Consider the following 27,812-nt stretch of genomic DNA (forward strand, 5'->3'; position numbering starts at 1 on the left):
ACTGCAGAATACTGAATGCCCTGTGACTACTGAATATTCTTGGAAAAGCTCTGATTTTGCTGCTACATTCATCAGGTACCTGTGCTTAGATACTTAAATTAGGTCTCTTGGCATTGTCTTGTATGTGAAAGAAATCACACCACCTGATGTGGTACCTTCAGGATAGTAAGATAATTGGGTTTGGGGATGCAGGAACAGAAAACCTGGAGAGGCTGCCCTGCTCAGCCACAGGTGACACAGCACTTCTCACCCACAGGGCTCATGGTAGACAAGATGTAGAATAAGAAGTACATGGTAACAGCCTGGGAGAAGACAGCTACTTTTCCTTGCATCTGCTGTCTGAGAACATAAAATGTTATTTTCAGACCATCTGATTTTGATGTCTTTTTCTGCCCCACTCAAGGGCATGCTGCTTCTTAGGCAGCTCCTCAGCAGAGGGACAAGCAGTACATGCAGAGACTCTCCAAACTTTGTCACTGACATTCACAAAACAACTTGTCCTTCCTGTGAGTCCACAGTAGCTCATGTAAGATAAGAAACTACTGCGAGCTTTGAAGAAGTTACAAGCAAATATTTTCAAAGCAGTATGACTGTCTGTTCCTGTTTCATCTGAGTCTGAAAATTCCCAATGATAAACAGGAAAATTAAAATATGAAGAGAAAACTATTAGTGGAGACACTGGACTTGAGCCTGCGAAGCAAGCCCAAAGACCCAGCAAAACAGTGTTGGTGGAGCAAGGACACTAAATGAAATGAAAATGTTCAAATTTACAAATGTGTGCAGCCCGTGTGTGTGGGGAAGGAAACAAAAAGGAAGGCATGTCAAAGGCAGACAAAGAGGTGCCAGAGAGGGGCAAAGAGCATGATACATTCTGCAATGTAGGCAATCAATGGAATAAAGTACATGTGAATTAACTCATTAATGGTTCCTGGAGTGAATCTTAGAGATCATGAAACACCAACTGACAAGGCTCTACAAAGAAATTCTGTTTAGTAAATGCAAAAGGAAAAATCACAAACAAACCCAAGTTGGTTGCAACATTTATTTATAATTCAGTGTTCAATTCATAAATCAAGAAACAAAAGCCAGGGTATCTTTTTAATCAAAGCTTTTGCTGCTCACAATATATGGCATAAGAGATTGAACTGATAGATCATTTATTATTGTTATGAAACTAAAGGCTTTATATTCTTAAGTGGAGTAAAGCAGACAGCAATATGTTCATATTAGAAAGTTCCTACTGTGAGTGAAAAATGGATTAAAATTGAGATATTGTTTAGTAAGACAGATGAATCTGTATTTATTTTTGGCTGTGAAGCTGCTAGAACTATACACAGCACTGGGGAAAATCACCTTGCCAGTTTGCTCTGTGTGTCTGCGTTAGGCAAACACAGCCTGCAGGATGTGTGGTCGGTTTGCACGCAATCAGATCTCTGACCTGAAACGTGTACATTCTGGAACATTAACTGGCACAATTAAAAAGTTATTTAGAGGATGGGCTTGGAGCAAAAAATGTTGCTTCTCAGAATCTTGAAATGCAACCTGGACTTCCTAATAAGCCATTTTAACTGTTTGCAGAGATGTTACAAGTGTTCACTGAGGGGGGGAAAGTAATGATCAAACCACCCATGCAACACACAAATCTGAAGAGTCCAACATGTGTCAGTGCAAAGCAAATTTATTCTATAAAGTGACTGGTGTGAAAAAGAATTAGAAAGGATTATAAAAATACACTACCATATGTTGTAGTAGTTGAAAGCGATTAATCCAGTTTTTAAATCCTATTTTAAACTCCCTTTCATTTCTATAGAAAAATAGAAGCCACATCGCTTTGTTTGAATGCTATGCAGTTAATTACATCTTCTAAGAAACTCTTTTAAAACTAAATGTAATGTTTAATTACAAAATGCTCTCCTTGAAAACAGTTAGCTTGTACATTGATTTGTAGTTCATTAAAAATGCTTTCTTAATTATATTTCCAGCCAGAAAATACACAGAGATTAAAGAGTCCATAGAGAAGTTTTGAAATCACAGCGTGACTGGTAAGAAGAAGGTTACACTTCAAATAGTGGACAACTGACAGCCACGACCACCTTTCTGTAATTTCAAAACTTAATTGTTGCAAAACCAGTAATTGGAAAGCAGCGTTGATTGTAACGGCTATCCGTATTACATTTTTTATAGGAGCAGATTTGCAAGGACTAATTAGAAAGCAAATCAATTGCATCAGGCAAGTGTGAAGCTCCCCTCGGCGGCGGGGCCGGGCGCTCAGCGCGAGGGGTTCACGGCCAGGGGCAGCCCACGCTTGGGCTGGTAGGGGGTTGTCCTGGAAACCATGCGGATGCAGTCGATGACAGGGCACACGCTGAGGCACAGGGTGCAGCCCGTGCAGCTGTCAGTAACCGTGGGCAGGTGGGTTTCGGGATCAAACTGGATCGCCTGCAACCAGCAACAAACATTATTGATGTCACGCACAGGAAAGGTCAGAAGTGCTCCCGTTCTAGTGTCTGCATTTCCTGTGCTACGGCACTTGGAGACATCTTGGTGTGATTCTGCACTGCAGCTATAGCAACTGTTCCACTGGCAGGGAATGAAAAACAAAACCCTCTCCAGACACCGGAATTAGAGAGGTGGGCCAAAATTACACCTCGGCAAAAGCTCACAGGCCACAAGCACTGGTTACAAAAGGAGGAGTTTGTTCCACTATATTTAAACTCCCAGAGGGTATTTCCCCTTGATGGAAATATTTCCTAAGATAGCAATGTGCTGGGGTTATTAGTTTACACACCTGTACAGCTTCAGCACAATGCCCATCACAAGGCATTATTTTGACTTTTACTTTCAGCACAGCATAAACAGTCAAATTTAACAGACAGCAGAGAAAAACACAGCTCATTGTGATTATTTTCCTTTGCAAATATCTGAAAGGAATATCAGAGTTTGGGGCAGGCAGAGCTTGCTTTAGTTCTCACATTCCATGCAGTGAATCCTCATTACCAATTAGGGTGATAAGTGTATTTGAATGTGAAATAACAGTTGCAGTCTCGATGATATAAGCTCCTGTTTATAAGGAAATGGCAATTAAAAGCAAAAACAAAGGCATCACGCCACCGCAAAGTGTCAATACCTAAAAAGCAAGACCAGAACAGTAAAAAAAATTTAAAAGCACCAGAAATACTGAATATCCACTTTGAAGAGTTTAGGAGGGAAAATCAGGCCTGAAAGTTAACTCTGGCAAAAAAGCAGTGCCTTAGCAAATCTACCTGACCACTGTCAGCATCTAGGGGAGGCAGAGAGGTGATGGGAAGTACTGGTGCTGCTGCAGGTTGGCTCCTAAGGCAGATCTGTGGGTTTTGGGGTTTCAGTACTAGGAAGGCACAGAAGTTGCTGTAGCAACCAGCAAGGGCACAAAGTCTGCAGTAACTGCCCTGGATGTCTGAGTTTTACTTTAGCTTGAGCACAAAGAGAGCTCTGGCTCGTGAGTATTTAAGGACTCCTTTCTTTCTTTTTCTCTCCCTAACAACAATGCACATCTTGAAAGGGAGTTCAAAGAGGGAGAGGAAGTCAGGACTACAGTGCTGACTTTAAATTAAGGAAAGCTTTTCTCTTGGAGTCATACAAGGTGACAGCTGTGTAGAGCAGCATGGATATTTCTGAAAAAAGGGAAGCATAAAGCAGATGCTGCTTTGAAGGTGAGGGGAGTTGTTGATTTATTTGCAATTAAAAATTCTTTGCAATTCTGTTCAATTAATTTCTTTTCAATTTCCTTAATTAAATAAGGAAAAGGCATTTTTCTTTCATGCTTAGAAAACCTTCTGGGGGTTTAAACTTTGGTTCTTTTGGTGCTGATTTTTTTTTCCAGTTACAGAAAAAAAAATGTTTAAACCCAATCTCTTGCTCCCTAAGGGTTATAGGAAAATTTAATTCTCCTGAGAAATCTGATGTAAGGAGAAAGATGAAGACTGCAATGCAAAGAAGAAATTTAGACAGTTAAAAGGCTACTGTAGTAATCTATTTTGGTATAAATACACCATTAATTTTCTTCTATCAGTGGAAAAAACCTTTGCTCTGACATACTTGTTTCAAATGCAGTTGATTTGCAATGGAAGACTTCTTTTTGTGACTATGTAGTTTAAGTCATCAGACCTATTATTGGTTAGACTGAATTAAAGATGAACAAAACCTCATGGTATCCAGAGGACACGTGGTGTTCAATTAAAGTATTTGGTTTTGACAAGCTCTTCTCAGACTAAGATGCATGTAAACATCAATGTAGAAATTATTTGCTGCATATTGGATTCTATGGAAGTTATGCTTGACCATATTTTGATTTTCTTAAAGAAAATGAGTCCTCCTTTTTTACTGCAGATCAGTCCATCAGCTCCAGTGGACACGGCATGGAATGACACCTAGACATGCTGATACATTTCATTCAACTTGCTACTGTATTGAGCAGAAAAATACTTTGCTGCAGACAGAAGCCTCAGCTCAAAATCGGGTCATTTTCTGGTCACAATGATTTCTGCAAGCTTCAACCTGCTGTTTTAAAACCCTGGCAGTTATCCTGGAGAAAGAATTTGTAACTCAATCAAGATCAAAACAAAACCGCATCTGCCTGAAACTTGAATTTGTTTGGTTACTCTAAGGGAACAAGAACTGGGTTTCTTAAAAAAGCATTTGGCAGTAAGACCAGCCCATGTCTCTCCACATCACCTTCGTGGGAAGGGATGTGTTCTTCCCTTTCTACCTGAAAACCATCAGAACTACATTTACTGCCATTCAACTTGGGGTTCCTTCTTTTTCTTCCTCTAAAAAAGAACCTCAGTTGCAGTCAGGGCCCTGTGACAGTGGTGTGGTCTGTGCAGCCCAGGACCAGCTGTGTTCCAGCATGGCTTCTGAGCCAGAGCCTGGGAGCATGATGGGCTTTAAATTCAACATTTTAGGCATCTGTTTTTACCACCTGGTCATTAACAGAAGGTGAATTCTTTCTTCCCAGCAGCAGAAAGATAACTCATCATGCTTTTCTGCTAATTACAGCTGTGCTCTTACCTGGTAGCCAGAATCATTACAGGTCATGTAGCATTTGCCACAGTTGATACACATTTCCTCGTCAATCAGAGCCACAACTTGCTCTGTGTTGCACAGATCACCATATGTTCCAATATACTGCAGTGCTTTTCCAATTACATCCTGGGGGGGAAAAAAAGTTATTGACTCATTTATAAGATACCTAGTCAGTCTCTACAGCTGCACTGGAGTGCTCTCTATTACTTTAAGATGGAAGATTTGGTCATGCATTCTGATGACATTTAGGATTTTTCTTATACATTTCCAAGAGGCTGGCTTTCATATAAAATAAAAAAGAATTTTCCATAGAGGTACATTTTGAATGTAGGCAGTACTAGAAGGATACATTGTGTACAAACACGTTCTACAAGTAGGTTACACATTTAGTACTCAATTTTGCATGTGCTGTTGTTTTGTCACAATTAGGTGAAACTTTAAGGAACAAAATGGAATATAAACAGGAGTGACATGCTACAATCACATCATCTTTGGTTATTTCTCACTAGCACAGATTTAAGAACTCACAGCAAGGAAAAAAAATGAGAGAGAACAATAACAGCCCTTCTCTCTTTAGGAAGATGCACATATGATATGATTTATCAAAGTATTTATTTATTACAAATACTATACAGAAGTAAGCTTTGGGTCTAATCCCGCAAGATCTCTTAACTTCACAGGTAGGAATTTGCTGCATCCACCTTACACATCAGTGCTGCAAAAGGTGTATGTCAGCACAGCATACACCAAAAAGGAAAGCTCTAATACATAAATTAAATGCAGAAATTAGTCCAACCTTGTCTTCCTAGTCTGCTAAGAACGTGCAAACCCAGCACTACTTTCTGGGAAAATGAGGTCTACCTCATCGTCAGCACTTGTACAATAGTATCTTTATGCAAAGAGACAAATTTCTCTATTCACTGGATGCATTATTAAGATCTATGAAGTTGCTCCTAGTGACTGTTTAGGTAGAAAATTCAACCAAATCCTATGCCCAGGAAGAAAGACTGCCATATTGTACTGTTTCCTTGTTCCAGAAACACTCAAATGTTTTCTCTCTGCCAAACCCCACAGCTGCTGCCACGTGAAATACCTTGGTTGCATTCATTCAATGCTAAAAGCCTTCCAGTTCTTCTCAGCAACATGCAGAGAACATTAATGCTCTTTCAGCATAAAACAGCTATGGCACATGGCTATAGGCAGCACGATGAGCATGGACAGATGAATGTGAGCAAGTTATCACAGCTTAATGAGTTAACACTCATCACTTGAGCTGTGCAAGCTGATTTTGTGCACAGTCCAAAATCACTGCAAATTTGAAGTAAAATCTGTTTGCTTAAACTACTGTAAAAGGTCAGTTAACTACTATGAAAGTGTTTCAGCAAATGCTTTTTACTAGAACAAGACTGGAACACGAAGCCCTTTACTGTGACTCCACTGATGAACTATGGTAACTAAGTCAAATGTGATCTAGGTACTGCTTACATTCCCATCTTTTAATTTCCAGTTCTTACTCAGAAACATTCATGGATTTATTGGATTTACAGGAGTTTTCAGGTGTCTACAGTTTGCTGTGTCAGCTGAAATACTGTAGTGGTAGACTTCATCTCCAGCTTATTTCAACTCTCTTGTCTTTTGAACCTGCTACAGGTTTCGAAATACACATCTGTGTGATCTACTGGCCCCAGCAACACTAAGTGTGAGCCTCTCTTGTGTGTATACAGCCCCCAACATTCCATTGCCACAAATGCATGTCACCCAAAAGTGATGAGCTGTGTGCTCAAGAATTTAAAAAAATGATGTAAAACTTGCACAATATACAATTAAGTAGCTTTTACACTGCCTGCCCATGTTGCAAAAATATCAACAGGGGGAGATTACTGATAGTGAAGAGCTTTGCAGTCTAAAAAACCCATATGTTTAAAAAGCATGGGTAATTTTCTTATGGAGGTTCTGGATTCACACTATTGTTTGGATGTTAACAAAACCCACAGAGCTCAAGTGATTTGCAGACATGTACTACTCAAATAACCATGGAATGGATTGTCTTGCTAATGAGAGAAGACAAAAGGAACCTTACAAGGTGTTTAGCCTAGGAAGATGATGGCAGAGCAGGAATATAATGTCTCTCTCTAGATATATACATCAGAGAGGAAAAAGTTAAATTAAATGACAATGTTGGCACAAGAACACACGATTGTAAGCCAGCCATGAATAAATTCCAAGCTGAAAATGAGAGAAGGCTTTTTAAATGGGAAAGGAGTGAGGTGGTTAATGTCCTTCCAGGGAAACAGCTGGAGGAGATGGGGGAGACAGTCCAAGGTTTAGGGTGGCATTAGATAGCTCAGGAAATGGTTGCTTGAAACAACATTATCAAAATTGATTTTCCAGCTACAAATTTACAAAGGGAATAACATAAACAATGCATAAGGCATTGTGATTTCTGCATTTTTAACCAAGTTTCACTTCTCACAGCTCACAAAAATACACTTTTGGGGACTTAGAATCCCAAACAGGGAGGATGATGGCACTTTAGAGGCCTGAAAGTGATTTCAAAAGACTGTGTCAATGATTTACTGCTCATTTACACTCATTGCTGTTGTGTCTTTTAATCACTTCTTTCTCTCAAGCAAAGACTGTAAATTTATTCATTTGCAAAGTTTCAAGATATTATTGGCTAAAAAAGCAATGGTACTTAAAAGATGTTCTGCAGGTGCAGTCTTTTACAGCATCTCAGAGCTTCTTGTTTTCATCATATCACAAATGCTTGGAACAAAATAAACAGTGCAGCAAGAAATATTCAGCTTTCACTGTTTAAAGTAGTTTTACTCCAAAAAGCAACTGTCTGAAATGGCACTATGGGATTCCAAACTTGGTATGTCTCAGGGGCCTCTGGATCAAATTTGCATCATTCACAGATTTTTTTTTTTTTTTTTTCCAACTGCCAGACCTGCAAAAAGAAGCCAGGTTCTGAAAGTCAAGCTGTGTTCTTTCTGGCTTATGGATTACCAGCAGCAATTTAAAAAAAATCAAAACAAAACAAAACAAACAAACCCAAAATGGAAGTTAAATTTGGTCCTAAGCTGCACCTTTGTGACAGCAGGGACCTAGAGCACTCTTTTTGATTACTGTGGTGCTGTCCTCCTCAACATAACCATACTGAAAAGAACTGGGAAAGGAATGTAGTCCTGCAACTGGAACTGTCAGGGAATTCAGTTGCTATGGAGAGAATCAGAGCAGAATCCATTAGCTTTATGTTACTAATGAATACAGAAGAAAAATTCTCTTTGTCACTAAGCTAAGCAGACGTGGGCTTGAGTATACACAAGGAGAAGATCTTTGCAGCAGGGTATTAGTTTTGGAATTCTACAATAGGTGCATTTTAATGTTTCAACCATTTTATGATGATTAGCTTTTCATAGTCATCATATTAGTAAACCTGTATTTGTAAATACAATTCATGGTTCAGCTCTGGTCCTTGTAGACCTGCTGTGTCCATCTTCATGCAGATGCTTTTATAAAAGACACTGTGTTCTAGAGATGATGAACATCCCAGGCCTCTCATTAGAAAGCCATGCACGGTGCAGGTACTGCATGTCATACACCAACTCAAAGGGAACACACATTAGGGAGGTACCTGCTTTCCACCTGATCTTTTCCAGCAATAAAGGTGAGGTACGGTCAGAGAGCAAGAGATGAAAAGAAGAAATAGCAGAAATAAAACTATGGAATAAAAAGTCACCAGAATTTGAGGGTACATCACCAAGGTCAATTTACAGTAAAGTAGTTACAAAAATACGTAAAACTAACTTTTCCTGAAAGATTACAGACACTTTGCCAATACTTATAAAAGGCTACTAAAGCTACTCTGGGATTTAGAGACCTCTAACCCTTGTTTTCAGTATAAAGCTCCAGTACTAACTAAAGTGGGCCTTAGGAAATAATTCAAATCATACAATCATACCATACCATACAATATGCCGAGTTGGAAGGGACCCACATCAAGTCCAATTACTGGCTGTGCATAGGACAATCCCCAAAAATCACACTGTATGCCTGTGAGTGCTGTCCACTTAAATGAGCCTTTGCAACATAATTCAATATGGTTTCTATAATGAAAATTATGCTTCTTGTATTGATCACAATTCTTTATGAAAACTGCGAAGTAATAAATTAATAAAAAAACTCTTAAAAAACCAAATCCCCAGTAGTTCTAATGTTTGACAAGGCCTCTGACAGAGGCTTATGGCACAAGAGAGCTCTGAAATTAACTACCCATGAAGTGGCTAAACAGAGCAAAAAATAAAGGGATGGAATACAACAGTGTTCAGAAAAGATAAAGTGTTAGCAGAACAAAGTGTCTCAGTTTTCTGGTTTAGCCATGATGCTGTTCAATGTGCTTAAGTGTGTTTCAGGAAAAGCTTTGAACAAGAAGACTTTAGACTTGATACATGTTTTCATTTAAGCTAAATTACAATCCAAGGAACTTGTAGGTATTTTATAAAACTAGATTAACAGGTACTATCACAGTGAAAAAATGCAGTTCGACAAGCAGCTTATCAAAGTAAGTAACTTTTTCTAATCTTGCCAACAGATACATTCTAGATTAAAGAAAGCTGCAAGAGAAAACAGGGTAGGAGACACCACTGACAGCTCATGGAACTGTCCTGATCAGAGGCAAACAAACTAGCCCCCATAACTACTGTAGTACTGTTGTTCTAATTAATCAGCCATGATGTGGAATACTCAGTCATTCCAGTTTTACCAACAGAAGCACAGTGCCCTGGAGCACTGGGAAATGATTAATGGGATGAAATTTAACAAGTCCAAATGCCAGATTCTGCACTTAGGATGGAGTAACACCAGGCAGAAATATAACCAGAGCAGCTCTGCAGGAAGGGATCTGGAGGTGCTGGTTGTGGGTCAGCATTGTGCCCGGACAGCCCAGAGGGCAAAACCCTGTCCTGGGGTGCAGCAAACACCCCACAGCTGGCCCAAAGAGGTGACCATCCCACTGTGTGAGGCACTGCCACAGTCTCACGTGGCCCCACCAGGCTGCCTGCAGCTCTGGGCCCTTCAGAACAACGGGAAGGTACTTCTCCAGCAACAACAAAGCCAGGGAAAGGGATGGAATGTTCTGTGAGGAGCAGCACAGAACTTTGGGCTGGTCTAGTTTGTAGTTTGCTCTCTACAGCTTCCTGAGTGGGGGAAATGAAGAGAGAACACTGATGATCTCTTCTCCCTGGTATTCCATGACAGGACATGTAGGAATGTCAAAGCTGTTCTGGGGGAGGTTCACACTGGACATTAGGAAGCATTTCTTTACCGAGAGGTTGGTCATGCACTGGAACAGGTTTCCTAGAAAGGTGGTCAAAACCTGTCAGTGTTTAAGAGGCATTTGGACAAATGCCCTTAACAACATGCTTTATCTTTTGGCCAGTCCTGAAGTGGTCAGCCAGTTGGACTAGATGGTCATTGTTGGTCCCTTCCAAGTGAAATAATTTTTTTCTATTTTATTATATTGCTGAGCCAGTTGAGGCAGTCCTTTTACCACAGTTAGAGTGGGGAAGGAAGGAGGAATTTTGGATTTCTAGGATTTCTCCCCATGTCTAGAGATTAAAATTTACCTAGCCACTATATATAATGAGAATATTCTCTGAGTCACTGTGAGAGAAGAGAAGAGAAGAGAAGAGAAGAGAAGAGAAGAGAAGAGAAGAGAAGAGAAGAGAAGAGAAGAGAAGAGAAGAGAAGAGAAGAGAAGAGAAGAGAAGAGAAGAGAAGAGAAGAGAAGAGAAGAGAAGAGAAGAGAAGAGAAGAGAAGAGAAGAGCATTATGGGCTATCGCAAGGGAGATTATTTCTGTGATTGATGTTGGAGTATAAGCTTGGAAGAAGCAGCCCTAGAGTCCCATAATTTAGGGGAGACACATGCATAGTTCCACCTGAAACATGCAACATCTCCACATTTATGATGAAGATTACAGTATGGTCTTTTCCAGGTAGGCAAGCACAAGGTAAAACGACTCATGTTAAACACACAGATACATGCCTGGAAAAATCTAAACAGTACAAAATAGCTAAAGTAAAATAGAGCTGTCCTTACTTCAATATTCCTCACCTCTCAAGAGGTTTTTAAAGACTTAGCACAGCATTGGACTACATGTTGCTAATGCCTCCTGCAGTGCTGGCTTTTACATGGGTGCTTACACCTCAGCAAAAAAAGACTTGCATGTGCAAGTATGTGCAAAAGCCCAAGTAAATGTATCTGTACAAACAAGGGTGAGAAATATTTCAAACGTATTTTGTGGATATTTTTCCAGCAGGTGGAACAGCATGTCATGCCCTAGCTAAGAGAGCTATGCCAGAATGTTTGAACTACCAAACAATTTCTATAGCAAGGCTTCTGGAATAATAAAAGTAGAAAATAAAATAAGCAGATAAACAGTGACTGAATATTGTGGTATAGGCCCCGAAGGACAAAGAACTAAATTATTAGGAAGAAAAACACAGGAACATAGAAGGAAAGAAATTAAAGCAATAAGGAGGCAACCTGAGGTAGGCAAATACATCTGTGGAAGCTGTACAAAACTGCAACTGAAAAGAAAAGATCCAGGGCACGCACTCACATAGAGAACAATTTCTAATATTACAGACAAGTGAGAAAAGAATAAACAATTCTGCCAAATATCAAAACAGGCAGTTTCAATTAATATTGAAAAATAGAGAAAATAAAGTGAAAAATCATGGGAAAAGATTTTGGATAATCACAGAGGGGTTTCAAATTGACAAATAAATGGCAATTTGACAGTATGTGGAATTTATATAAGTGTTGGAATTTACATATCACCAACCCAACAGCCAATTAGACTGTAGCCAATTAGATGAGGAAATTTTAGAGAGGCATCAGGAAATTTGTAGCAAAAGTACAACCAGCCAATGCGGGGGCCATAGCTCTTTCAAGGGCACCTATCTCTTCTTTAGGTACAGGAATGAGGTCTAGAGTGCGCCCAGAGCCTTCTCTTTTTCAGGTTGAACAACCACAAGTCTCTCAGTCTGCCTACAAAGGAAAGGTACTCCTGCTGTTTAATCATCTCGGTCACTCTCTCAGAGCTTCCTTGTTGTGTCTGACTTTGTCCAGGAGCTCCTGAACATCTCTGCAGGCCTCTGGGAATTTTTCCCTGACTTCCTCTTTGTTGGAATGCATCACTCCTGAGCTTGGCAGAGGTGATTTATGAACATTACCAGCTTGCTGGGGCTTCTCTTTCCTCCAGGGCTTTATTTCATGGTCCTCTGTCAAGTAGACCCCTGAAGAGGCCATATTCTCACTCCTCTCTGTGCCTGCAGTTGCTGGTTCTTTCTTCCTTTTAAAATACATTATCCCACAGGTGCTGCTGCCACTGCCACTGCCACTGCCAATGGGCTTGGCCGTGGCAATGGTGGGTCTGTCCTGCAGCTGCTGCCAGTGGCTCTGTCAGGCCCTGGGGAGCTTCCAGCAGCTTCTCACAGAAGCCACCCCTGCAGCCCCACCTCTATCAAACCTTACCATGCAAGTGCAGTGCAACACCTCTGACTGCTGGTTTTGTCAGGACAGTGAGAACATTCCCTTGGAAAGAGATGGTCACACTGAGAGACTGCCAGGAGTCAGCTTTGGGAATGCCTGTCTTCTTCTAATGGCTTCGTTCACATTTAACCAAAGGGGTGAGGAAGATGACACCCTGATTTCTCTGGCTGAGAAACTCTTGAGACACCACTCAGAAGTATTCAATATCTGTGTAAACAAATGCTTCTGTTTGGGGGAATTCATTTTCCTATTCCCTGCAGTGGGCTCTCTTTTCTTCTTTTTAGTCTATCTCCTAGTACTTGGCTCTTTTTTTGCTTTTCTACGTGGAGTTAGGCATGATAAATGATTGACTTCAATTTTTTAATGTTTTTGGTTTGGTTTTTTTTTTTTTTTTTTTTCCCTAGTCTTCATGTCTGTTTTTCCCTCTTGCTAAATTTTTCCCTTCATTCAATTTATTTGCTTTTGGATGGTTATCAGTTTTTTGGTTTTCTGCTGTTTTCAGAAGCAAGCCATCTCATTGAAAATGCAGTTATTGGCTGTTGCTTCTTCTTTCTCTTTTTCCCTACATCAATATTCTCCCTGCAAGGAAACAGAACCATGAAACCTCTGAGGTCAAACAGGCTTTGAAAATGCTCATCATAGTGAGAAAGAAAGTAGATTGCTGTTCTTTGGAATTTTTTGTATATTTATGTAGAAGGGAACCTCAGCACAAGAGGAGGGGAGGGATTTTCAAAAGCATGGTATAAACAAAAATAAGCATTCCAAAAACTGAGAGAGGTCTACAGAAGTGGCAAACTAATTAACTTAAACAGGAAGATAATTCAAAATTTCTCCTTGTCTGGTTCTGCCATCCTACCTAGTACGATGGTTCTGCCATCCTACCAGCTAGCTTGGAATACTGGATGTATCAGTAAACTGCAGAATTCTCTTGGGAATTATGTGGTTTCCTGAGCCACAGCTCATGTGCTGTTTTATGCATGACCTAATTTCTTCAAGAATTCTTAAATCTCTGACCATGGAGATAGCTGATATTCTCCCCTATATGAAGAAGACAGTCAACAAGGTCAACAGATATAATTTTCATATTGCTTTATAAATGGTCTACATGAGAATCCTGATTTTAAAAAATTTACTTTTCCTATTCAGACTTGAAGTTTAAGTAAGCTCTAAAGTGAATGCTTAGAATAATTAGCTCATGCCGTTTCATTTTATTGATATTTATTGATTACCTAAGGGAAGGGAAAAGCTTCAATGTATGGATTATGCAGTAGATAAGGGTCACAGGCTTTATTTTTACCTTGACATTTACTCATTGTAGATGGTGGATCAGCTACTTAGACAAACATTCTCCAGCTTTAAAAGTTCAATCTCTAAACCTATGACACAGCTTTTATATGTACTGAACACCAGCCTTTGCCATCGATCCTACATGAGGGATGGAGGCATTTAGCACAGTGCAAGTAATCAAAAGCTATCATGCAAAACAGCTCATACTGTAGCATTCAAACTGAAAGAAATTCCAAACGGTTCTGCTTTGTTCTTCAAGGCATTATGCCTGCTTGATCTGCAACTACTGTTCCATTGCCTGAATAACTTCATTCTGAAAAATGACATTAGGGAAATACCTACACATGTGCATCACAAATCATTTCCCATCGATTTTGGTTAAAAGCTAGAAAGTCTGCATAAAGAGTTGTCTTTGATGCCCTCTAACAAGCTTAAAAGCAGTAATAACCAACTCAAACTGCTAGAAATGACTGTGCATGTCAACTGCCTATCACTCCTTATGCATGTATTTTTTGTTACCTTGATTGCTGGAATGGGCTTCTTCGGAACGAAGTGGTTTTTCTCAGGAAGCTCAGCAGCCATGTTCTGTGCCTTAAGTTTAATCTTGTTCTCAGCTATTATCTTTTTGCGTTGCTCCAGGTAAGGCCCAAAACTGGGCAGTTTCTGAAACAAAAATCAGTAAACAGGATTATACTTAGTAAGCGGGTGTAATAAAAAGATGAGTCTGATCCCAAGGGTGAGACCTCAAGTCCATGCTGACTGCAACTTGCTTCTTATTCAGGAAGCTGAAATTGAAATCAGTAAGACTGCACCAGAGTGAGAAGTGAATAAAAATCAAATATGAACATTGGGATCTGACTTGGAAATATATACTGAATATTAAAATATTAATATCTCACAGCAGAAAAACAGCTGAATTGCAGGTCAGCATCCAACAGTCTATTATTTCCCCACTGCATTCCTGCTTATATATAAAAATGTATCATGTTAAATAATTCAAATGCATAGTTTTATTTCTGTTTCATTTTATACTATGTGGAAAGGTATCATAAAATTATCAGTTTACATAGAAGGGTTCAACCAGTATTTTGGATTATTTGTATCAATATCTGAATAAATCAATACATATTTTTAAAGCTTACAAACATGTATTTGGCATGTGATAACAGAAGGCTGTTTTGGCCTGTCAAAGTAAGGCTAACAAACACCAAATGAACTGAAACACATTATAATCTCCTAATTTTCCTCTATGTCTCACTTGCAATCTTTTCTGCAGCATTTAGTCCTTGCACCCAATTAAGCAAACTCCAGAGGAAGACTTCAGTGAATTGCAAGAACTCATGTCTCACCCATGAACATGAAAGAGCTGGATCAGATTTCCTAAAACACTCATCTTCCTAAAAAAAAAAAAATAAAAAAATTCTGTTGCTTACCTGGAAGAGATATGGACAACTGTAGTGTGCCACAATCACAGTTAGGTGAGCGAAAAACAGCAGAAAAATGGACTTCTGCTTGATGCAATAGACCATGCCCTTCCTCCCCTGAAACTAGTTCCTTATTCTGCAGAAGTATTTTATCCACCTAACTCAAGCCTGTTCAGAAGCTACAGCAGTAGTGCAGAAAGCAGCAGGTAGTAACAGGGGATACATAGCCTGAGCAGCTGCTGGCATTAATTCACGCTAATAATACAACCTCAAAGAGCATATCGAACAAGATACAGTATTGCTGTGCTTATCAATTTTTTAAGAGGGAATTTCAATGTGAATTTTAAACCCCAGATTATTAAAAAATTTACAAATTATTATTTTTTAAAATGAAGTAAATCCAGAAGAGGTTACCCTGCTCTTCTGCTAATCCTTAGGAGAAAAATTCCTCAGTAATCTCCATCAGTCACAATACCCAACCTTGTCACCTCAGGCTTCTTGCTATGACAAACAAAAGCTCTCTTGGCTGCTGGGTTTTGGGCATTCTGAGCATACAGCCAGAAGGTGAGGTCCTTGAAATGCTCTCCTGCTTCTGAGATTTGGTTTGTGGTCTCAACACATTTTTACCAAGTCATCTCCAGCCTCACCATGTCCAGGAGCTCTCCAGAGGTGCCTCCCCAGGCTGGGACTGAACACTGCCACAATCTGGGCAAAAGCAAGGCAGGACTGGGGATGCTGCACATCCCACGTGTACCAAAGGTGGGGTAGCCTGAGTTTGCCCACTGGCAGAGGGCTCTTATTTTGTCTGTTCCACAGGAACTTTGCTCCTGCATCTCATCTTCAAGGGCCTCCATTCAGACCTCAAACTTTCCTTTCTGTGCAGTTGCTGTACATGAAATGTTTCAGGCTTTGAGAATTCCAGCAAACAGCAGTAAGGTGGTGGCCTTACATACTGAAGGCAGCAAAAGCAGAATTATTTTAAACAGCAAAATGAGTAGAAGGAAGAATTTGTCTAATTCCGATCTAATCAATAGGCTCTAAAGCACACACACAAACTTGATTCTCTATATAACTTTTAGAAAGCCTAAAACTTTTTGCAGAATTCTAAAAATTACAAATTTTTATAGAAAGTGTTCTTGTATGTCTGCTAGGCTGAATCAATTAGAAATATATTTTTGGCTATGAATAAGTAGTAGCTGTGTCATCAAGGAACTATTTCCTCTCCATAATTTATGTGCTGATGCCAACAACTTTGGTTTGAGAAGGTTGGAGACCTGATGACAAAGCGTTTTTGGATTCTTTCCTGTCTGGCCAGGAATTGAATTGCTGACTTTGAGTGTAGGCAGCAAAGCTAATTTTGCTGAGGTTTTAACTGAAGTAGTAGAGAGAGGAGACAGCTGTTTACAGCTTGACTGATTGAAGATCATCTTTGGGAACAACAGCCAAATCTTTGCAGAATAAAACCTTTACTTTTCCTTTCTCTTAATATATGCCAAATTTCCCAATTTCTACAGATGGAAACACTAAGAATATTGAAATTAAATAGGTGATCTAAGGAAAAGTAAGGAAAAAAATTTTTGTGTACAGGTGAAAAGTGAATTACAAAGGTTAATTAATTTTCATAGTTGTGAGATGGAAGTATTTAGATTTTTATGTCTAACATAGCTGCTAGCTGGAATGTACAGCAGGCATTTTGAGAATTGTGCAATGCCCTCATTTCCATAATTAAGATGTTTTGTAATGGCATGTGTGCAGGTAAATGAAACCATAGAATCCACATATTTTAAAAATAAATTATGATTACTCTAGAAAACCATCATCCAACCTTCATATTTGCTGTGCCCTGCTGTTTCTCAATCAAGAATTTGGCTAAATGGAATTTAAAATAATTAAGGAAACACTTGGTCCAGGCTTAGACACATACACAACAAGCTTGCAGTGACCTCACAGAAGGTGACTGTGTGCCCATACAAATGGCCTGCGGATTTTGTGTTTGGGGCCTAGTAGTTCACAAGCAGCCAAGCCAAATTTCATTAAACAACACTGAAAACTAGCAATCTTTTCTATAGCAATAAATAATACATGAAAATGTAGCCTCAGGAGCTTAGGAAGGACTTATTGATGGTTCCCCTTACGAGTAATGCACAGACGTCTGGAATGTTGAGGAGATTGCTTATTGTTCAGAGCTGCGGTTTCAAACATTTTGCAGTCAAAGGCCATATGAAATGGCAAAAAATATTTTAATGAAGTATATTACTGGATATAGCAAAAGTGGAAAATATTGAAATAACTGCAGAAGAGATGGATATTGAGGAGATTTTAAAATTAAATCACCTCTAATCATTGTAGGGGAAAACTTCCTAGGCATATGGGGGATTTAACAACAAAATTCCCAATGAAAGCACAAGCACAGAGCTTGGTGTGTTTAACTCTGTTGCTTTTTAAATCTTTACACAGCACTTTTATTTTTTTATTTTCCAGATATCCCAGTGTCACTAAACTCTCCATACACTGGTATCTTCATCATATCAACATCTGCCTAGAAAAAACAAATAATATGAATATGTGGAGCATAGCAAGTGCTTAGATGATTGCAACAAGCAGAGTAATTAGATAATTCTTGTCTACTTATATATCTGTATCAGTGATGTCTATAGCTGCATTATTTGTATCCATCTGTCTCTATATAGACATAATTCAGTGTGTTTCTACTGGAGGGATAACATCAAGAATGGAGTCTAAATAAATATATTAAGTGGAATTATTTCATTGTTTATAATTGCATTATCACAGAACTGTAAGCTAGAAATATTTTGCTGGAGTATTTTGCAGAAAGAAAACAAAAATCCAAATCCACCCCCACCTCTGCTTCTAGATGTTGCCTTTTAACTGATTAACTGTATAAACCTTCAGCAACATTGTGATTTTTGTTTCAGTACTTTCTCCAGGGATAAATCATTGATGAATTGGTTCTTACCAAAAAACCTAAATCCTGCTCATTTAAAGATAACAGTATCTTCCACTAAACCTGTCTCTATTCAGATATAAAAAGGCATTACCCTGCCAATAGAGAACTGACAACTTAATGAATCAACAATGAAACCTTAAGCCAGAGAGCTTTAAGGTGAGTAAGTCTGTTTTGATTATAATTTATTCACAGATCAATTTAAAGGTAATTGAGCATATTATGAACTAAAAAAGGTGCTTGTTTCCTAATAGCTAAAAGTAGAGAGAATCTTCCACTTCAGATTGCTGCAATTTTTTGTGGGCACACCAGCAAGCAGCCTAAGCAGCAGAACGGACAGGTGAACAGGGCATTGCAACAGGCATCAGATGACCCAGACTTTATTTCTAACTTGGAAACTGATCTGATCCTTATTCTGGGAAAAGCCATGTATGTCTCCATGATGTAGTTATGGGTTGCTTATTTGGAATCTGTCTGCTCCTAAGGGGCTGGATGCCATCTACTGTTAAAAGACACAGATTTCAGCTGGCACAGTGTATTGGGTTTGCATGGCAAGGTTTTGTTAGTGGTGGGCTACAGGGGTTTTGGGAGAGGCTTCTCCTGTGTCTGATTGAGCCAAGGGCAGCTGGCTCCAAGAGAGACCTGCTGTTGGCCAGGGCTGAGCCCATCAAGAATGGTGGCAGTGCCTCTGGGATAACATGAATACCTCACTAGCAAAAGGAATAGAAGGGAAAATGTGGGGCTGCTACTGGATAGAAAAAAGAACCTTGCAAGGGGTTGCAGAGGAGGCTGAGACACTGAACACCTTCTTTGCAGTCTTCACTTCCAAATTCAGCCCTCAGGAATCCTTGACCCAGGAAAGCAGGGAGAACATTTAGAGAAAAAAAGACTTCTCCTTAGTAAAGGAAGATTGGGTTAGAGACCATTTAGTCAAATTTGACACCCACAGGTCCATGGACTCTGATGGGATGCACTCACAAATACTGAGGAACTGCCAGAGATTGTTGCCATCTCAATCATCTTTCAAAGGTCATGGCAGTCAGGAGAGATGCCTGAGAACTGGGAGAAAGCAAATGTCACACGAGTCTTCAAAAAGGACAAGAAGCACACAGCGTTAGCCAGCTGGTTAGCCTCACCCCAGACCCTGGAAAGCCAATGGAATGGCAGATCCTGGAGGTCATCTCTAGGCAAGGGGAAGACAAGAAGGTCATCAGGACTAGTCAGTATGAATTCACCAAAGGAAAGTCATGATTAACGAACCTGATTGCCATGGCCCACAAGCCCTTTTATTATATTTTCTGTCCCCTGTCCAGTCGAGGAGGGGGGTGATAGAGCAGCTTTGGTGGGCACTTAACATCCAGCCAGGGTCAGGTCATCATGCACAGTTAATTGTCATCATAAACCAAAAATAAGCAACAGCCTCTCCTACAATACTCAGTGGATTTGAAGTGTATGCTAATGAGATGGCAGCAAAAAGAACACTGGAACACAGTAATTTAAACTAAAGGATTATTGGGAAAAAGTGGTCACAAGATAAAGGAAGAACTTACATAAATAATTCTAGGGATCACTGCCTAATGGACATTTTGGGTAGCAGTATCATTTAGTGATGAGGCAACATATTTTAAAAATACTGTTTCTCTCATGTGAATTTCCCACATTGAATGTAATTATCTCATCCCTTTTATACTTGAGTGTTGTCTCTAGACTAAGGTCTGAAGGTGTGTATGTGTTCATTCTCCAATACCTCTTTTGCACTTTTAGCATGTAAACAATTTTAAGTGACACAATGTCCCTCATGAATCTGGAAATGAAACTGAAGCCAAATTGTCTTATTTTATGTACTTTATGTTTTTGAATTGTGGAAGTGTCTACTTGCACATAGCAAAAATAGGCAAGAACAGGAATACACACTGAAAAATATCTGACAAACTGAACTGCTTAAAGAGAGTATAAATTGCACTGCTGAAATATTCTCTACTGAATGCAGTAGAGATACACCAAACAAAGGTATATTTAATAGCTATGTAAACAGATGGATAATTGTCACAGCAAAACTGCCACATAGCAGCAAGCATTAGCATGTTTTATAAATCAAACAAGAGGTGACTCTTCTCTATGGCTTGTTTTTCTGAGTAGATCTTCCTCTGAAATGTCTTAGCCAACAGCTTTCCCTCAGAGGACAGAATAAAGGAAGAGAAAATACAAATTTTCTAAATGATTGGAAGGGAAAAGGTGATCAATGACCTTAGCAGAATCACAGAGTGGTTGAGATTGAAAGTATGTCTTGAGGTCATCCAGTCCAACTCCCTGCTCAGAGCAGCATCAGCTGCACCACGTTCCACCAGTTTGTCTATGGGAGGCAGTCTTGAAAGCTTTGCTAAAGGTAACACCTATTGCCCTGTAATCTACAAAGTCAGTCATTTTCCCCTCCATAAATCCATGCTGACTACTCCTTTCCTATGAAGAACAGCTGATCTGTGGTTGGTTTTACTATCTCACCAAATGCCACTTTCTTCTGTAAATGAGCAGAAAAGCTGGGCTTCACCCCTTGGCTGCCTTGGCCTCTGGGAAAGTTTCTCACTGGCTTCAGGGAACAGGGGAGACAAAGAGCAAGGCAGGTAAAATCTAAGAGTGAAACACCTTGGGAGGCTGCACAGCCAAGTGACTACCTCAGACACAGTTAAAGGTGTGAAGATTGCAGACATGAATTAATAGCTTTGAGGAGAGTAAAACAGGTGAAGCAGGATCTCTGAACGTGGGAGCATGGTATGGAAAGGCAATCAGATAAGGGAAACATTAACATTTATGTGTGCTAGAAAGTTGTCCAGTCCAGGTGCTACAAGAATTTAAATCAGGTTTGTATAGGTAATTTCATATGTCCTCAATGTTTGACCTTCATTTGTTCATGGAAAACTTCTATTTGTGGTGTATAAAGTTTTCCAGAGAAAGGAATTTCAGTTTTAATCTTTTTTCTCCCACTTGATTCTGAATCCTTATTTATTCTTTCAAAAGTCTGATGCACTCAAAATGGATGCATATAATTGGATCCTTATGACATACTGCATGTATATGTAATACTTGCACATACATATTTTACACTGTGCTATTATTTCCAAGCATTGGTCCGCCTCCATCCTCTTGCAACTTTACACAACAAGAACAACAGAAAGATTACTATAAAGTCTCCTGAAACAGTATCTGTATCTGTTTTCTTCCTTGTTCTTAGAGAATACAGTGAAACATGACTCCAACATTTCCAGAGAGAAAGAAAACACAAGGTCCCAGTAACAAGAGCAGCACCAGTAATAACAACAAAATCTTGTCACAATGTCAGGGTAGCTTGTGTTCCTTCTGGGAAAATAAAATAAAAAAACAACAACAACAAAAAAACCAAAAACCCAACAATAACACCACCAGCTGAATTCTGTTCCTCTGAAGGTGGCAAGTAACACACATTTTCATATTCATAGATATATGGAGAGAATATTTTGCACAATCTTTCCCCACAGGTAAACTGCTTAACTAATGAAAGCTATGTGTGGCAATGAGGAAAGTGAAGCTGTGAATTCTTATTCTGTTAGACATTATTATTCTTTCAGGCATTCAAAGCTAAATCCTCTTAGAGCAGCTTTTCTCTGTGTCAGTCCCATAGACTGCGTGGTCAGAGCCCATGGCACAGAGGAGCCATCCAGATGGCACTAGGGTTCATGTCAACACCTCTAGCAGGGAATCCTGCAAGAGTCCTCCCCACAGCAGGTGAGCAGAGGATACTTCACTCTATCAGTTTCCACCTGACAGAGAGTTTCTTGGGCCAACATCAGTTGTTACAGCCCCTGGAGCTGCTACAACTGTATTAGCAAGAAGCCACAAGGACTTTGTCCCATGCATTAAAGGGTTCTCGTGGCTCTGTTTCTTAGAGCTGAGCTATTTCTGGCATCAGTGCCTTAAATGATGTGGGAATGCCATCAAAATAAAGGACATAACAAAACACTTATTCAGAGAAAGATGAACTCTGCCTTTCAGTTGTTTTCATTTTTTTTTTTTCTAGGAACTTTTATTTGCTTGGTAAACAGCACTGTCTCAGTAATGTGCAATTACTGCCCATATACTTGTTCTGTAACCTCTGCTGCCCACAGTGTGTGTATATACCATTGCATTTAGTTACTCAACTATTCTGCCTGATCTTTAAATCATGATTATTTAAAGTGGGTGAGCTAACCCCCAGCCCTTCAGTAACTCTGAGACTAGATGGAACAACAATGTGTGTTCTAGGAGAACACACTGCAATGACCTCACCATGAGATATACAGTGCCATACTTGAATGTGCAGATAAAAATATTATTTAAAATAACAATTATTTCTCTTTTTGCAGTTTTTCTAACACTGCCATAATTTTCTCTTCCAGCTCCAAATCAGAAATGAATTATTCTTCATGTTCTAACTCAAATGTTTGGTTTATACACACCAAGTGAGGGAAAGGATTTTAGGATTATAGGCTTACTATAGTGCAGCAACAACTTAAATTCTACAAATGTACTGAAGTAATGAAATATTCATCAATAAAACAAAAAAAGAGTTAATATCTGAAGCAAGCTTAGACATTTACAATCAACAGCCAGGATGACATAGATGATAAAGAAAATGTTACCTTCTGGGGTAAAGAAAAGAAGATACTGATACACATTACTGTGCTACTTCATGAACATCTGGCAGTCTGTCACTTAATAGACAACAACATCTTCTCTAAACAGAAGAGACTTGAATTCATCAGGGATTCCTGTAGTACAGTATGTGCTTAACTTAAGTACCTGCTTTCTGTGATTTCCATAGATTACCATATTCATGACACTGTGGAGTGAAAGCATTCTTCTCACTCTCTAACCAGAACATGGAAAAGAAATTAAAACATTGGCAGGCACTTTGTCTCCAGTTTGTTGGACACGTGAGGAAAGGACTTTCCACCCATTTATGCAGATGAAATTCTGTCAGCTAAGCAGCAGCATAAAGAAGATGTCAGCAGAATGGCTATTAACAAATATCTGTCAGGCAAGCAAATATAACTGTATTCAAATGTGTTTAGGAAACAGGAATCAGTATCAGTTGAGCCTTAGTGTTGCAAAAAACTTCATTCAAACAAGATTCTTTTTACTTCTACTGATACATAAGTAAAAAACAATCAGTGCAGTATTCATATTTTCATGTCTATCTATATACCATTTATACGTATCTATACATTCAGTTTATGCACTTCTTATATCAATTCTGTAAATTACATGATCACATGGAAAATGCCATTGCTAGATACTTTCACTCACCTTCTCCAAGCTAGCTGGTAACAGAGCTGTTGAGACCAATGCTAAAATCATGTTTGTTTGGATATAACCATTCTCTTCTGGGGCTACATGTACTGATGGCTCCAGCAATCCTAGAACTGTGTGTTTTCTTGGCCCTTTCAAAGAAGACTCAGAGGTGCCAGCTAGATTATTGAAAGGGAAGAATAAACCTTTTCTTACAACTGTGAGAAAGCATAGATATCCTTGCTGCTACAGTTGTTACCAACTGGCCTCTCAATCACAGATACTGCTGACCCAGCAAGGTGGGCATTAAGCTGAGTTTGCTAATTCCACTTGTGCAGAATGAACTGGGTCAGGGTACCACGAGCAGCATAGCCCTGTTTGAGGACTGTGAGGGCCAATTTGAATGACTGTATGACCCATTTGAATCTGTTCAAGAGCTCCTTAAGCAATTCAGCACTACCCACAGGGCCCAGAAAATTACCCCCATAGCGAGGAGGAGATGAAAAGAGCAATATCTGCATCTGCCTTAGCTCTTCCACACTCCAATCCAGCATCCCCCTGGTGGGGATACAGCTCCAGAAACCCTGTAGGAGAATGGGAGACTAAACAGAGAGGGAAACCACCAGCCTCCTCTTCCAGACTCTGACAGAAATCGAGATTCTGAAAGCCACTCTACAAGGCTTTCAGTATATTCAGTAAAATAACTACTGCTTCCCCTGTGTACAAAGAAAGTGCATTTCCACCATTGCTGTATGTGCTTCAGCTGCAAATTTGCCTGTCAAGTACTTTCTGCTAGCAATCAAACCTTCCAAAAGAGGTAAGAGCTACACTTTTCCCATCTGCTGGATCCTTTGCAGATTTTTGTTTTGATTTTTGTTTATCCTGTCTTTTTGTTTTGATCTATTTTTTTGCATGGAATCTCCAGACTTATTACCAAATGTCTATACTGTAAACAGCATATAATTTAAATATATCTAGAAATGAACTCCACTTTTCCCTGGTAGACTACACACTGCATAACTCTACATATATTATTGAACTATTAGATTACTTAAATGCAAACCACTGCTAATAATTCCTATCTAAGCCTTCTTCCACTTCAGATTCATTGTAATCCATCTCTTATGGCAGATGAACTACAACACTTATCCTCCTCCTGCACAGACTACAATACTTTCCCTCATTCATCTCTCACACATGTAATCCTTCCATCTCTACTTCACACAATCCTAATTTAAATGTAAAGTATTCAGTGCAGACAAAAGAGCTCTAGTCAACTCTTGCAGTTATGACCAAGGAGCCTACTGCTGCCTTTTAGTCTTCAAATTCAATAACGCAATGCTTTTCATCATCACCTCAATATCCTAAATTCACTATATCTCATGCTAAGAGCCATAATACAAATAGTTCTAGCATTAATAGCAAGTATTTCCACCCTCAATAGTCAAAACTCCCACTTCAGTTGGTGAGGGAAAGGATAAGACAATGCTGAATAATCTCCTACGAGGAGTTTGGCTGTTCTGGTTTGATTAAGGCCTTTGAGTGGTTTTGAAAATATGACAGAACAACATATAACATATGAAATTCAAAAAAAATAATATAGCTAGATGAAAAAATTGGAATGGTGGACTAAAGGAAAGTTATAATAATTTTTATAATTTCAAGTTATTAAAACTTTTAAACAGATCTCAAAAGAAATAAGTAATGGCTAAATACTTTAAAATTAACATTACATCAAACTTAGGAATCAAATATAAATAATATAATGCAAAAGAGACTTTCACTGAACTGATATAATTGCTTCTTATACCACCATCAAGTAGTGAGGAGACACCAATATGGAGGTACTAAAGTAACAAACACTATATAAAAAACAAAAGTATAAAACCAGAACAGTCCTCATTGGAGTCCAAGTCCCCCACAGTGGCTCTCTTGCATATTTATGTCTTTATAACAGCTTAAGTATCTAAAGTACCATTATATTCTGAATATGGCATTACAATGGTCATATATTCTAAAATGCTAATTTGATTAGATTTTCACTCAAGTCAATCAGAGAAAGAATATGATTTTTAAAAATCTAACATGTAAATCATTAGAAATACAGATTACAGTCATACATCACCGTACTTTAAAAAACTATCTTGTTTTAAATTACGGTAATAGCTTTAAAACGAGTTCTGATCATCTTGGTACTGCAAGACTTCACTGATTTGTATGCACAGTTAGGCTTGTGATTATATGCATTCAGCTTGCCCTCTGCTATTAATTATAACCACTATCACATATTGCTTTAACAGGCCATTCCCTTTTTCACTGCTCCTTGCAGATAAACAAAGGAGATACATAAACTTTACCTATCACTTTGCATTGTGTACTCATAGTGGCTACTCTGCAGGTCAAAAGGGCTGACGTGGCACAAGAAACCCTGTAAATGATACTTACAAAGAAACTCCTGTCCTGATCCTGCAAAACTTCTCCGTTGTGGCTCAACATGCGGGGAATTATACTGACTGAGGCTGAGCCTCCGTGCAGTGATGGGGGAACCAGGACCATGTCCCACTGGCTGCTCACAGCCAACCCCCCCTCCTTGGGCATGCACACCTCTGCCTTCATCCCTGGAGCTGCACGGCTCCCAGGAAAAGTGAAACAGAGAGCACAGTGGACACACTGTGCTGCTAGAATAAACTGTCTTGTCTCCAGCCATTCTACACCCAGTTCCAGATAATATAACCACAGGATAACCTCTTCACAGGTAAGTGATCCTGCAAGCTCTACAGAGCGTTGTTACTCAAAAGTCTGCCATATTTAAAAATCTCATCATAATTTAAATTGTAAAAAAAAAAAATAAAAATTTCTTCACATAATTCAACTTGTTAAAATTATGCCTGATATTTATAGTGATTCAATCTACAGCTCAAAAACAAATCATCTGTGGCCATTTTGACCATTAAGACAGAGAGGGAAACAAAATTTTCTACTTAGTGCAGCTTTTCTACATTAATGCTGTCTACAACAGGAGTGCTGCTTTAAAGGTCACAGATGACATAATTTATGTTATTATAGATAATCCATGTCATCTGTCTGCCTGACTCTTTCTCCCCATATTTTATAGAGGTGGTGTGTATTTCAATGGATAAAGCTTCTAGGAGAGCTTGTCTGAGCAGCTTCCAAAGGCAGGAGCAGTCACCACACAGGAGAGATTTGCTGCTTCTTCTCAGGAAGGCTGGGTCCTTTCTTCCCTCCAGGGACCATGCAAGAGCATAGGTCTGTTCCCAAATATCCAGTCCTTCTGTATGCAGAGAATCCAACAAGCCATGACACCACTGGAGGGCAAACTGCAATTTGCTGCAAGGTGATGACAGTGGTAGCAGTGATGAGAAGTGGACTAGATTTTTGTTTCCAGGTTATTTGTATGGTTGAACAAGGCTAGGCTCCACCATGTCCAAATGCAGTTTGGTACTGGGACTTCCTGGGTGGTGCATCCTGACCACACCAACTGCAGCAACTGCTCAGCTGTCCTGATTTTGTGTATAGCAGCCTGGAGAAGAACTCAGGGGTATACATCTCAATCTCTCCCAGGCGCTCAGCAAGGCAGGTCATTAACATGCTGTGGTTACTGAGGAGGTGCTAGTTCTGGCTTTATAAAATCCTTTCTAATAATTGATGGCCACTTTGTACTCATACAGTTTCCTGCCCTTAGAACACAAGGATTGATGTTTTCACTTGCGTGCATGACTCCAGTGTGTCTGAGCTGGACTGCTCCTACACTGCTGGTGATGTACAAGCCTCCTTGGAGGGGCTGTGCCCCTTGTGTGCCTCACACCCCTGCCCTGCCTTATGCAATGTAATGGCCTCACTATTTACACGCTGCAGTGCTGCACCGTGGGGTATTTGTAGAGCTCCTTTATGCAGGAAAAGACTTCAGCAAATTACAGCAGTTGTATTCATAGCATGCTTTTGTTTAGTAATCACCTCAGGAGACTGTACAGATGTGAAAAGTGTGGAAAGGTATTGTGAGATGGTTTATGAATCCCACTAATCTTCAAACTGACATTTTCAGGTGTGGGTCTATCCTGCATGGTTTTTACTTTTTAGGAGCTTGGTAATAGCCTTTAGGAGGTCAGCAATTATCCCAGTGCTCCAGGAGTCAAATGCAATTTCATCTCATTTTATTTCATTTTAGATTTATTGCTTGGTCATTTCAAGCAG

General features: G+C 39.4%; 1 protein-coding gene across 1 annotated transcript in view; it reads right to left on the bottom strand.

Annotated features, from left to right (window-relative positions):
• Positions 1–1,028: 1,028 nt before the first annotated feature.
• Positions 1,029–27,812, bottom strand: part of DPYD (dihydropyrimidine dehydrogenase) — a 335,518-nt gene continuing 308,734 nt past the window's right edge. The window contains exons 21-23 of the mRNA XM_066325254.1: positions 14,430–14,573; positions 5,050–5,190; positions 1,029–2,439 (exon numbers count right to left, since the gene is read on the bottom strand). Coding sequence (XP_066181351.1) covers positions 2,269–2,439; positions 5,050–5,190; positions 14,430–14,573 — 456 coding nt within the window. The 3' untranslated portion in view covers positions 1,029–2,268. The remainder of the gene's footprint in view (positions 2,440–5,049; positions 5,191–14,429; positions 14,574–27,812) is intronic.

This window comes from Sylvia atricapilla, chromosome 9, assembly GCF_009819655.1.
Source record: "Sylvia atricapilla isolate bSylAtr1 chromosome 9, bSylAtr1.pri, whole genome shotgun sequence".
In the NCBI taxonomy this organism is placed as follows: Eukaryota; Metazoa; Chordata; class Aves; order Passeriformes; family Sylviidae; genus Sylvia; species Sylvia atricapilla.